Here is a 12,633-nt window from a genome sequence, read left to right on the forward strand (position 1 = left end):
CTGAAAATAGATGTACAGAGGAACGGAGGCCATTGGGGTGGGAGGGTCATCTATATAGAAAGATAGATGTACAGAGGAACGGAGGTCATCGGGGTGGGAGGGTCATCTATATAGAAAAATAGATGTACAGAGGAACGGAGGTCATCGGGGTGGGGGTCATCTATACAGAAAAATAGATGTACAGAGGAACGGAGGCCATCGGGGTGGGGGGTCATTTATATAGAAAGATAGATGTACAGAGGAACGGAGGCCATCGGGGTGGGGGGTCATTTATATAGAAAGATAGATGTACAGAGGAACGGAGGCCATCGGGGTGGGGGTCATTTATATAGAAAGATAGATTTACAGAGGAACGGAGGCCATCGGAGAGGGGGTCATTTATAAAGAAAGATAGATGTACAGAGGAACGGAGGCCATCGGGGTGCGGGGTCATTTATATAAAAAGATAGATGGACCAATAACCAAACCTTGAGTGACAACAGACATAGCATCAACAGTACTAGCTGTTGTTTACTTACTTTTTTATACCATAATATTGAAGATTATGACAAAGTGAATCACTAACTTTGTGAAAAGTTGGAAAGCTCTTCCTTCTCAATTCAAGGAGCTGACTCACATAGGATACATACGGTGTTGGAGTGGTTAAAGGATGCTTTGATTGTCAATATGGTTCATAATGTTATTAACCACTGTGTGCTTAGAAGTTTGCTACAACTAGTTGTGAGAGAGAATTGCCTTCTGTTTTCTGTATTTAATTTAGAAACATTATTCTCCAATTGGAGTTTATGGAAATCATTCCTGTGGTAGATTTGTTCGGTCTGCATGCACCAAGTTGTGACAATTCAAGTATAAAGATGGGGTCTCGTCTGACTGTACACAAACACTTACACACAACGTATAACACAATATCTATAGATAATAATACAGCTTTTATTTTTGTCATCATTTTAATATTTTTATAAAATGACTTAAATACATTTACACAACATATTAAATGTTTTATATATGGATATGGGAAGAAACAGTAATTATTTATCCTAGTAAAGTAGAAAAGTTTATTTATAATATATACACTGGTATATTGGTACAAATATATAAAGGAAATGATGACCTACAGAACACGTCTTAGTAGTGATTATCTAAATACAACTGTATCTCAGGGGAGATAACTCTTACTTTACACATTCCTGGAGACCAAAAAGAGCAGAAGTAAGAATGTGTGGAGGTATTATGAATAGTGAGATTTCTTTAGAGATATAGGGTAATGTGTAACCAGGGTCTACTCAACCATGCCCCATCTCCATTTTAAATCACCATCCTCCTAATGTAGATCCATAAGGTAATACAGTGTTTTTCCATTAATGATGGTTGATGAATTGAAATAATACCTCATACAAAGTGTGTTGATCTTTGTATGTTATAGTCTACTTCTAAATTCATCATTGTTATTTTTTGCAAAATTACTGTATAAAATAGAGACGATTGATCTCCTGTTGTAAAACCTAAAATAGAATACACATCATCAATATATTCATAATAACATCACTGGCTTGTTACATAGACATTAACCCTGAACTAACAATCCCTCACAAATTCCCAGGTCATCTCTGTCTTGTCCTGGCTATACTGCTGTAAGGCACTATCCCTGAACTAACAATCCCTCACAAATTCTGAGGCCATCTCTGTCTTATCCTGGCTATACTGCTGTATGACACTAACCCTGAACTAACAATCCCTCACAAATTCTGAGGCCATCTCTGTTAGTTTTGTCCTGGCTATATTGCTGTACGACACTAACCCTGAACTAACAATCCCTCACAAATTCTGAGGCCATCTCTGTTAGTTTTGTCCTGGCTATATTGCTGTACGACATTAACCCTGAACTAACAATCCCTCACAAATTCCGAGGTCATCTCTGTCTTGTCCTGGCTATACTGCTGTAAGGCACTATCCCTGAACTAACAATCCCTCACAAATTCTGAGGCCATCTCTCTCTTATCCTGGCTATACTGCTGTATGACACTAACCCTGAACTAACAATCCCTCACAAATTCTGAGGCCATCTCTGTTAGTTTTGTCCTGGCTATATTGCTGTACGACACTAACCCTGAACTAACAATCCTTCACAAATTCTGTGGCCAATCCTGTCAGTCTTTGTCCTGGCTATACTGCTGTACGACACTAACCCTGAACTAACAATCCCTCACAAATTCTGAACTAACAATCCCTCACTAATTTTGAGGCCATCTCTCTTAGCCATTGTACTGGCTGTATACTGCTGTAAATGAATTGCCCCATGACACATGTAGGGTCTTATTGCATAATGAATAAACAACATTATAAATACAACTTGTACAGATAATTTTAATAGGCACTGACCTTCACAAGTTTGACCTCTGCCTTACTTGTTCATGAAATATGTACAAGATTTACAGAGGACCTTTATCAGTCAATTGTTAGTACTGAAACATATGTGAAAAAATATGGAGTCTTTGGTGTTTGTTTATTAATCTATAACAAGCAGATCAGATGGAATTATATATCATCAGGGTGTATGAGGTATTTTGTATGTTGATGTAATTAGAATCTGTATATATAAGGCAAAAGCAGTCACGCCAACACACATGGAACTGGCACCACACAATGTGAATACAAAGCTGTGTGTAGATAGTTAACATACAATGTAGAAGATTTCAATAGCTACGTGTAAATGGTTAATACTACAGATTTCAACAGCTGTGTGTACCTGGTTAACAGCAGACTTACACAGCTGTGTGTACCTGGTTAACAGCAGACTTACACAGCTGTGTGTACATGGTTAACAGCAGACTTACACACTGTGTGTACCTGGTTAACAGCAGACTTACACAGCTGTGGGTACATGGTTGACAACAGACTTACACAGCTGTGGGTACATGGTTGACAGCAGACTTACACAGCTGTGGGTACATGGTTAACAGCAGACTTACACAGCTGTGGGTACATGGTTAACAGCAGACTTACACAGCTGTGGGTACATGGTTAACAGCAGACTTACACAGCTGTGGGTACATGGTTAACACAGCAGACTTACACAGCTGTGGGTACATGGTTAACACAGCAGACTTACACAGCTGTGGGTACATGGTTAACACAGCAGACTTACACAGCTGTGGGTACATGGTTAACACAGCAGACTTACACAGCTGTGGGTACATGGTTAACACAGTTTTCAATAGCTGTGTGTTCATGGTAGAGATACAAATTTTAGATTATATATTACATATCATTTGTTTTCTTTGTTTACTCAAAACCAATTGCATATCATTACATACAAACATATTTAACACAGCAGACAAAGGTAATGTTTTCCATCAATATCATACATTTTTGACAATATTCACAATTGTTTTATTACCTATTTAAGTGAATTAGTTCTAAACAGTATATATATAAGACAGGCATGGCTACCCACAAGGCAGTTATATCTCAGGCACTCGTATACATCTGTTAACTCTGCTAATTCTCGGCTAAATTCCGAATTTAAGTAAGTCCATTAAGTTACCATGAATAATGTCTATTTTGAGAACAAAACAGTGATATATGATTGACTCAAGTGAATTATAACTAGCAGTGAAAATAAAGCAGGCTACCATTTAGATGGAGTGTTAACATATGAATAAAGACTAGTTAATATATATAAAATACAATTTCAAGACGATATATGTTGAAATGTCAGACAGATGATCATATTTTACTGAAAAGTAACAAAGACAGATCTTATACCCAAAATCAGGCATAACTGTTACTGTGAGCTACAGATATGAAGTACAAAATGTTATCTACAAACTTACAAGCACTGAATTTAAAAATATTATGTTGATGGGACTCTGTTCAACAACACCAAGTATACAGCTCTATTGTGAACATCCTGGTAGAATGTTGTTCCCAACAGGAATAGAGTTATCTTACTATGACCTTCCTGCTGCCTCGAACAAGGGACTGAAGGCTCCAAATAAACATCTTTGGTTTGTTAGAATACTGTCAACCTCTCTATTCTGATGGCTTGTTGTCAGCCTAAGATTGAGCAGACAGGACCGAATAGTCAATATAGGTCACTGTGATCCACAGTGTGCGGCCTCAGTAGCTGTTCGTGTAATGTATGTGTTGTAGAGTATTATTGGTAGATATATTAGCCTATCAGCCGTGACCTTTCTCGCTCACAGCTTGCACAACATTGATTGGAGTATATACTGTAGTTACATAACATTGCTGTCACAATTAGACGACACTTCAACAGTGGAGCGCGGTCTTTACAGTCAGGCAGTGTGGCATCTGTAAAAGAAAGATAATCCACAGGTTTTATTCAAACAACAAACAGGAAATCATAAATAACGGAATCTCTCAACGAAGCTATTAGAATTTCCTCCATTTTCAATGATACTTCTAAACATTTTCCCCAGTGATCTTGTTGTTCTGTAATTAGTGAAGAAATCTATTTCCTATTTCCACAATTTATGTTTTATCACATTTTAGAATAGAACAGTATCTATCATATTTTAGAATAGAACAGTATCATATTATTGACCCACATTTCTTTGTAAAATGTATGGCGAAGAACAGTATTTTTGAAGTTTAACCTTGAGACAGCCAACCTATTATGATGGAGACTTCATTAAAACTTACCTCTCTGCAAGACTTGAATAGATATATCATCCTCGACCTTCTCTTCATTGTTGGTAGCAATACAGGTATACAACCCTGTGTCATCTAAGGTGAGGTTGGTGATACGTAGGTCCCCTCCCCTCACAAACACTCCAGGCCCATTCTGTAAGGAACGCCCAAGTTTCTCCCATGTCAAGGTTGGCTGTGGGTAGCCATACCCTCGACAGGTCAGGTAAAGCCGATCACCTTCCCTTGGTTTCTTGTTATGAACTTCGTCAATAGCTACTTTCAGTGATTCTGTTACAATTATAAAGAAGAATTAATTAGTAGGAATCCCTGACTAAACCCAGATTCAAATTTTTCATCCCTTTTCATCAAATAACTACCCGTTTATTACGGTATGTAATACCCATTACATATATTGTGTTATGATAAAACTTTTAATAAGACCTAGGAACTCTCTTGTGACATCATAATTTCATAGCATCATAGGAAATGTGTGATGGTTGCCACAGAAAGAGATATGGTGGGAGAGTACTGCAGATTTTGTATCAGTCTTGCGAGAGTATAGAAGGTATGTTATAAAGAGAATCTTACATTTGCTTCCTTTTCATTTGAGATTTCACCAATTTTGTATTTTACCTTACCAGAGGCTTGAAAAATTAAAAACGAAATTCCTATACTATACTTAGGTTCTACTCCAGACCTGTCTGTATCATCTGGAATCACCAAATTGTTACTTACCTCTAATTGCTAACATCATGATGCGCTGTGCAGGTGTTGACACTCCATTAGTTGCCATACACACATAGTCCCCGGTATCCTGGACATTCACTTGGGAGATGATCAGAGTGCCATTGTCAAACACAGCAAACCTACCCACTGACCGGACAGGGGTCCCTCCCTGGGTCCAGGACACAGAAGGTCGAGGTGTGCCATATGCCTGGCAGTGAAGAAAAGCGTTGCCTCCAGGCTTAACCACAATCTTGGCTGGTGTAGGGAAGATTCCTATTGCCACTGAAATGAAAGGTTTAATGGTCACAATGATGTACTGATCTGTATTACATCTGATGATTTTCAACAGTAAGCACATTTATACTGATCACAGAAATATTCACCAGTGTTGCTCACCTTCAACCTGTAATCGATATCTCTCTATATATGGCAGAACGTTGCCATTGGTGACACGACAAGCATACACCCCTGAGTCCTGGCTGGAGAGGCTGCGTATGAGGAGGGAACCATTCAGGTAGTTTACGTAACGTCTGTCATCAGACACCAGGAATCTGAGATAAGAAAACTAAGGGTTTATAAAGGTAGCTAGAAAACAACACCAAGACTTGTTTTATTGTCCTATTAGCAAATGACTCGACACACACACTAGTGCTGATTTCAAAATAATAATAAAGTAAAATATGTGTACACGATACAGAAAAAATGTTTTTGACAAAGCTGTTGGAAAAGTGACTATTACAAAATAAGTGATAACACTTACGCATCCCTGTACCAAGCTATGGTGCCTGTGTTTGTTCCCGGTTTGTAGCCAGCGCACGGCAGTAACACATCCTGTCCTGGCTGTTCTATGATGGAGGTATAGTCGCCATCAATAAGGTCGGTCTCCTCAGAGCCTGCACTGGGATCTACATACAATCAAGTCACACACAGTTAACATTAATAATCAACCCAAGTATCTCTAGTTTTAATTCTATAAACAAGATGCAGAGGTCAGTCTTGCCATTCATGTGAAGTAAGCTTTAAGTGGTAGATCTGATCACAGAGTGCTGTTCCAGTGAAGTGGGAGAAAAAGCTTTAGCATGCTAGGCCTGTTGATGTAAAGCTCTTACCCGATACAATGTCTTAAAACTCCAGCCTCAGATAGTCTCTCAGCTGATCATATACAATGTATTAAAACTCCAGCCTCAGATAGTCTCTCAGCTGATCACATACAATGTATTAAAACTCCAGCCTCAGATAGTCTCTCAGCTGATCACATACAATGTATTAAAACTCCAGCCTCAGACAGTCTCTCAGCTGATCACATACAATGTATTAAAACTCCAGCCTCAGATAGTCTCTCAGCTGATCACATACAATGTATTAAAACTCCAGCCTCAGATAGTCTCTCAGCTGATCACATACAATGTATTAAAACTCCAGCCTCAGACAGTCTCTCAGCTGATCACATACAATGTATTAAAACTCCAGCCTCAGATAGTCTCTCAGCTGATCACATACAATGTATTAAAACTCCAGTCTCTCAGATACAAGTATTAAAACTCTCTCAGCTGATCACATACAATGTATTAAAACTCCAGCCTCAGACAGTCTCTCAGCTGATCACATACAATGTATTAAAACTCCAGCCTCAGACAGTTATTAAAACTCCAGCCTCAGATAGTCTCTCAGCTGATCACATACAATGTATTAAAACTCCAGCCTCAGACAGTCTCTCAGCTGATCACATACAATGTATTAAAACTCCAGCCTCAGACAGTTATTAAAACTCCAGCCTCAGATAGTCTCTCAGCTGATCACATACAATGTATTAAAACTCCAGCCTCAGATAGTCTCTCAGCTGATCACATACAATGTATTAAAACTCCAGCCTCAGATAGTCTCTCAGCTGATCACATACAATGTCTTAAAACTCCAGCCTCAGACAGTCTCTCAGCTGATCACATACAATGTCTTAAAACTCCAGCCTCAGACAGTTATTAAAACTCCAGCCTCAGACAGTCTCTCAGCTGATCACATACAATGTATTAAAACTCCAGCCTCAGATAGTCTCTCAGCTGATCACATACAATGTATTAAAACTCCAGCCTCAGATAGTCTCTCAGCTGATCACATACAATGTATTAAAACTCCAGCCTCAGATAGTCTCTCAGCTGATCACATACAATGTCTTATAACTCCAGCCTCTGATAGTCTCTCAGCTGATCATATACAATGTCTTATAGCTCCAGCCTCAGATAGTCTCTCGACTGATCATATACAATGTCTTATAACGCCAGCCTCAGAAAGCCTCTCAGCTGATCACATACTACGTCTTAAAAATCCAGCTTCAGATAGTCTCTCAGCTGATCACATACAATGTCTTATAACTCCAGCCTCAGATAGCCTCTCAGCTGATCACATACTATGTCCTAGTTCAAACTCCAGCCTAAGATAGCTTCTGAGTCAGCTGACCACATACTATGTCCTAGTTCAAACTCCAGCCTAAGATCGCCTCTCAGCTGACCACATCCTACATAATGTATGTCTTGGTTTACACTCCAACCTAAGAGTCTCTCACCAGTGATAATGCCATTTCAGTGACTATTCAATACTTTCTACATGTTATTACCACACACAAGCTACAGCCATTTGACCGCAAATGTCTGAAAGCTGAAAATCTTTGAATATTTCTCTAGGCACAATAACCTGTTTTCTTATTTCATCATATCCTTGTTTGGTACTACCTGGTTTTTATATTCATACAGTGCAAGTCCAGTCTCTACAAGTTTCATAAAATGTTTGTTAAATACCTGGTACAGGTGAATGTACAGCAATCAGGTATATGTACTTGTGTGACTGATCAAGACATTTGTGACAGGAAACTTAGCAACACACAAACACACAAAAAATAATGAAAACAGCTATAACAGCTGCAAATAATTTGAATTTGATTCAACTTAATAAGTACAACCATAATTACATGTGTAATTTGATAGCTAATATGTATATATATATATATATCGCTTACATATATTTGAATACGAATCAATTCTGATAGAAGTATATTAGTTTTCTGAAAAGTAAACATCCTCTCGTTTGTACCATAATAACAGTAAAGACAAATGAAAAATAACAATAACATAAACTTGGGGGAGAACATGCAGAGAGAAAAGGTAATTCATGCACAGAAAAAAATTACACACAGTACAAACATCATCCTCTCCTTGTATGGCACAACAATTACTTAACACATAATATTAACTTCTTCCTACTCAACACTGACACATCACTTACACAGGTACTCAATACTGACACATCACTTACACAGGTACTCAATACTGACACATCACTTACACAGGTACTCAATACTGACACATCACCTACAAAGGTACTCAATACTGACACATCACTTACACAGGTACTCAATACTGTCACATCACCTACACAGGTACTCAATACCGTCGCATCACCTACACAGGTACTCAATACTGACACATCACCTACACAGGTATTCAACACGGAAACATCACCTACACAGGTACTCAATACTGACACATCACTTACACAGGTACTCAATACTGTCACATCACCTACACAGGTATTCAATACCGTCGCATCACCTACACAGGTACTCAATACTGACACATCACCTACACAGGTATTCAACACGGAAACATCACCTACACAGGTACTCAATACTGACATATCACCTACACAGGTACTCAATACTGACACATCACCTACACAGGTACTCAATACTGACACATCACCTACACAGGTACTCAATACTGTCACATCACCTACACAGGTACTCAATACTGACACATCACCTACACAGGTACTCAATACTGACACATCACCTACACAGGTACTCAATACTGACACATCGCCTCCACAGGTATTCAACACGGAAACATCACCTACACAGGTACTCAATACTGTCACATCACCTACACAGGTGCTCATTACTGTCACATCACCTACACAGGTACTCAAAACTGACACATCACCTACATAGATACTCAATACTGACACATCACCTACACAGGTACTCAATACTGTCACATCACCTACACAGGTACTCAATACTGACACATCACTTACACAGGTATTCAACACGGAAACATCACCTACACAGGTACTCAATATGGAAACATCACCTACACATATATTCAACTCTGACATGTTATCTACACAGACATTCAGTACTGGTACATCACTGAGGTACTTAATACCATCACATTATCTACACAGGAATACTCAATAGTGATACAATACCTATGCAGTTATTTAGTACTGACACATCACCTACACAGGTACTCAATGTTGACAATTTACCTTCAGATATCTAATACTGACACACTTTTGTGCACACAACACATGTGACTGTACCTCTACAGTTGCTGAAGTAGCTGTCGGCAGCTGGGAGGACTCCATCCGGACAACACCCAAAACGTGATAAGCGGCAGTTCCCGCGACCCCTGTCAGGTCGAGGGGTCACTGGAGGTCGAGTGACTGGAGGCATGCAATAGGGTTAGAAATATTGGTTAATAGTTAAAAAAAGGAAATAAACAAAACTAGAAAGGAAAAACAGAATTAATACAATTTGGAAAAAACCATAACCAAGGTGAATGTTAAAACTGAACATCTAACTCCATTCCATGTTGTTTTATCAGAGAAGTACCTTCAATCTGCCTAGATCTAGAATTGACAGACACATGCACGTGAGAGGTAGAGGAGGCAGACGCAGGCTGCCAGATCATCACACCTGACAGAGTTTGTTCAGTTGCACTGTCATTAAGTGTGGCTTGTAGGGGAGGTGAGATGAGGCTGGTAGAGGGACATGCAGAAGGGAGGCAGTTATGTTCCAGTTCTATCTTTTAACTGTACTTGGATTGCTTCGCTTGGTTAAAGCTACAGTCTACAATCATTGTTAGTGAATGGTCCATTGTTACACTATATTAATGTAGGCAATACATGAGTTGTTACTTAAACATTGTGGCATGGTATGTGTAAAGATTACTTAGTGCTGTTTTTTGGTAATGAAAATTCAAACAAATATACAGGAATATTTTGCTTCGCTATGAGTTGTATATTACCTTCTTTATATCCCTACTACCCGGGGTAATTTTTGTGTGTAAAGGTGATGAAAATAGATGAAATACCTGCTCTGCATTATCATAATTGTAATGAACTCGTTCTTTTCATTTAATACTTTAAAATTTTGTTGCTGGAATGAATGAATTTATGATAACATTTGGGATGTACTGTAATTATCACTCATTTTTACCACCGGTTATATGACCTACATTTATGATACATTGTCACTTGTCATGCTAAAGGTAGACGTACCTGTATACATCTGTAGGTAATCATACAAAACATGCTCTCGTACCATCATGATAGCTGTTTATCAACTGTCATAGGAAATTCTCAAAATCCAGAAATAAACGATCAACCATCACAGATTTATCAACAGATATGACAGAAATGTCCTAGCATGCAGATAAATGGATACAAGAATACTACCACATTTTAGGTGAATACTAAGGATTGAGAATTAAACCTAATAAGAATTGAATGAAACATCTGTAAGTTCCTAAGTAATTAATAGAACCTGTTGAAACTCAATGATCTCTGTATTCATGATAGTAAGATTTACACTTCAACAATATTTCACTTTCTTGTATACTGGGAGCTGTAATTTTCACTATAAAAAAGGGGAACCACCATGTTCACCAAAATGTACTTTTGATTTACAACAAGACAAGGTATTGCCAGCAATCAACACTTTCCTGGTCAAATTTAGCTATCACATCTTTTCAAAAAAAGATCTAGAAAAAGAAGCCTTGATTGCCTAGGTAAGAATCAAGTACGTTACCATTGTGCCATACAAGCATCCTTAACATTGCAATGAGTTTAGGGTATGAAGAACAAATTCTGACTTGAGGTCAGATAATGAGCTCGTAACTGGACAATGAAAATAATCTAACGAGTAATTATACTGAACAGTAATGGATGGGCGGACTTATTATCAGGCATGGGCTTATTGTCCAATAAATAAAGATTATTCCAGGAGGAACTGCTCTTTAATAATAGTCAGTTGTAGGTGCAGGAGTACATGGGTTTTGTCCCAGACCGATAGAGAACTAGAAATGTGACCAATCACCTATTGTTGTTGTTACAGTCCAGTGTTTATGTGAGATATGTGTACAACAGATATAATCATCCTAGTAACTTACCCACTGGCCTACGTCGCTCCACACAGATATTCTGACACTCTGCCTCATCTCCGAAGTTGTTGGCATTACCATCACAGCCCCCGTACCAGAACCTCATACACCTCTGGTCTTCATTATTGTAGTACCACCTGACAGTGTAGTTACTGCATCTTCCTCGTTCCTTGTCAAGGTCACAGATGTCATACTCTGGTGGTAAAAATAGCTTCAAAGTCAATGGTCTATCACAAAATATACACAATATCAATGCTGGTAAAGCTATGATTTGAAGTCACAGTTAAATTTGTTAGCCTCACATCATGTACACACAATGTCCTGCAATGTCTATATTAATAATCAGCAATCTCACACCCCATTTTGGGACTGGGGCCCGAGGCCCTTAGAATTGGGAAAAATAGTGGCTTTTTCCTTTGAATTGGGAAAACTTGGGGTCCAAATTGGGAAAAAAAGATACTATTTTGCATTGGGAATCTGGCAGATCGAGAGCCCTGATAATGATGACCAAGTTTTAAACAGATCCATTTTCATAGATAAGGTAGACAAAGTTACCATCTTACCATCAATCACATTGGTGTCTGGATCCGGAGTGCTGTAAGCTGGTCTGGGAGTGTACACAGGGTCTGGCCTGGAGGTAGTGACAGGAGCATAAGTTGGCTGTGCTGTGACTGGGGCATAAGTTGGATGTGGCCGAGCTGTGACCACTTCTACACTGCATCTCTGCTTACACTCTTCCTCAGTGTTGAAGCGGTTCCCATTGCCATCACAGCCACCGTACCAGAAGCGACCACATACCCTTTCATCTCGATTGTAGAACCACTGCACAGTATAGTCCTGGCAAGGACCTCTCTCGTTGTCCATGGAACAAACATCATCTAAAGGAAAAAGTAATAATCATTAATATCACTGGTGTCTAGACTGAGATCTTAATAATCGTTCACAAAATATATCAGACAAGGGAGGAAAATGCAACAGCAAGCCAGGACTTAATTCCACCAGAGCCTGGAACCAATTCTGTGTCTCCATATACTTACCA

At 38.8% G+C, this 12,633-nt stretch overlaps 1 protein-coding gene across 3 annotated transcripts in view; it reads right to left on the minus strand.

Annotated features, from left to right (window-relative positions):
* Positions 1–910: 910 nt before the first annotated feature.
* LOC132549072 (papilin-like) overlaps positions 911–12,633 on the minus strand; it is a 75,034-nt gene continuing 63,311 nt past the window's right edge. For 2 of the 3 annotated variants that reach the window (XM_060212975.1, XM_060212973.1), the window contains 8 exons: positions 12,158–12,472; positions 11,604–11,789; positions 9,754–9,876; positions 6,140–6,284; positions 5,776–5,930; positions 5,389–5,661; positions 4,666–4,941; positions 911–4,314 (listed from right to left, as the gene is read on the minus strand). In XM_060212975.1, the coding sequence (XP_060068958.1) occupies positions 4,172–4,314; positions 4,666–4,941; positions 5,389–5,661; positions 5,776–5,930; positions 6,140–6,284; positions 9,754–9,876; positions 11,604–11,789; positions 12,158–12,472 (1,616 nt within the window). In that variant the 3' untranslated portion in view covers positions 911–4,171. The remainder of the gene's footprint in view (positions 4,315–4,665; positions 4,942–5,388; positions 5,662–5,775; positions 5,931–6,139; positions 6,285–9,753; positions 9,877–11,603; positions 11,790–12,157; positions 12,473–12,633) is intronic. The other variant, XM_060212974.1, reaches the window with a different exon arrangement.

Source organism: Ylistrum balloti, unplaced genomic scaffold, assembly GCF_031769215.1.
Source record: "Ylistrum balloti isolate Yb309-2 unplaced genomic scaffold, AGI_CSIRO_Ybal_v1 Utg370042, whole genome shotgun sequence".
Taxonomy (NCBI): Eukaryota; Metazoa; Mollusca; class Bivalvia; order Pectinida; family Pectinidae; genus Ylistrum; species Ylistrum balloti.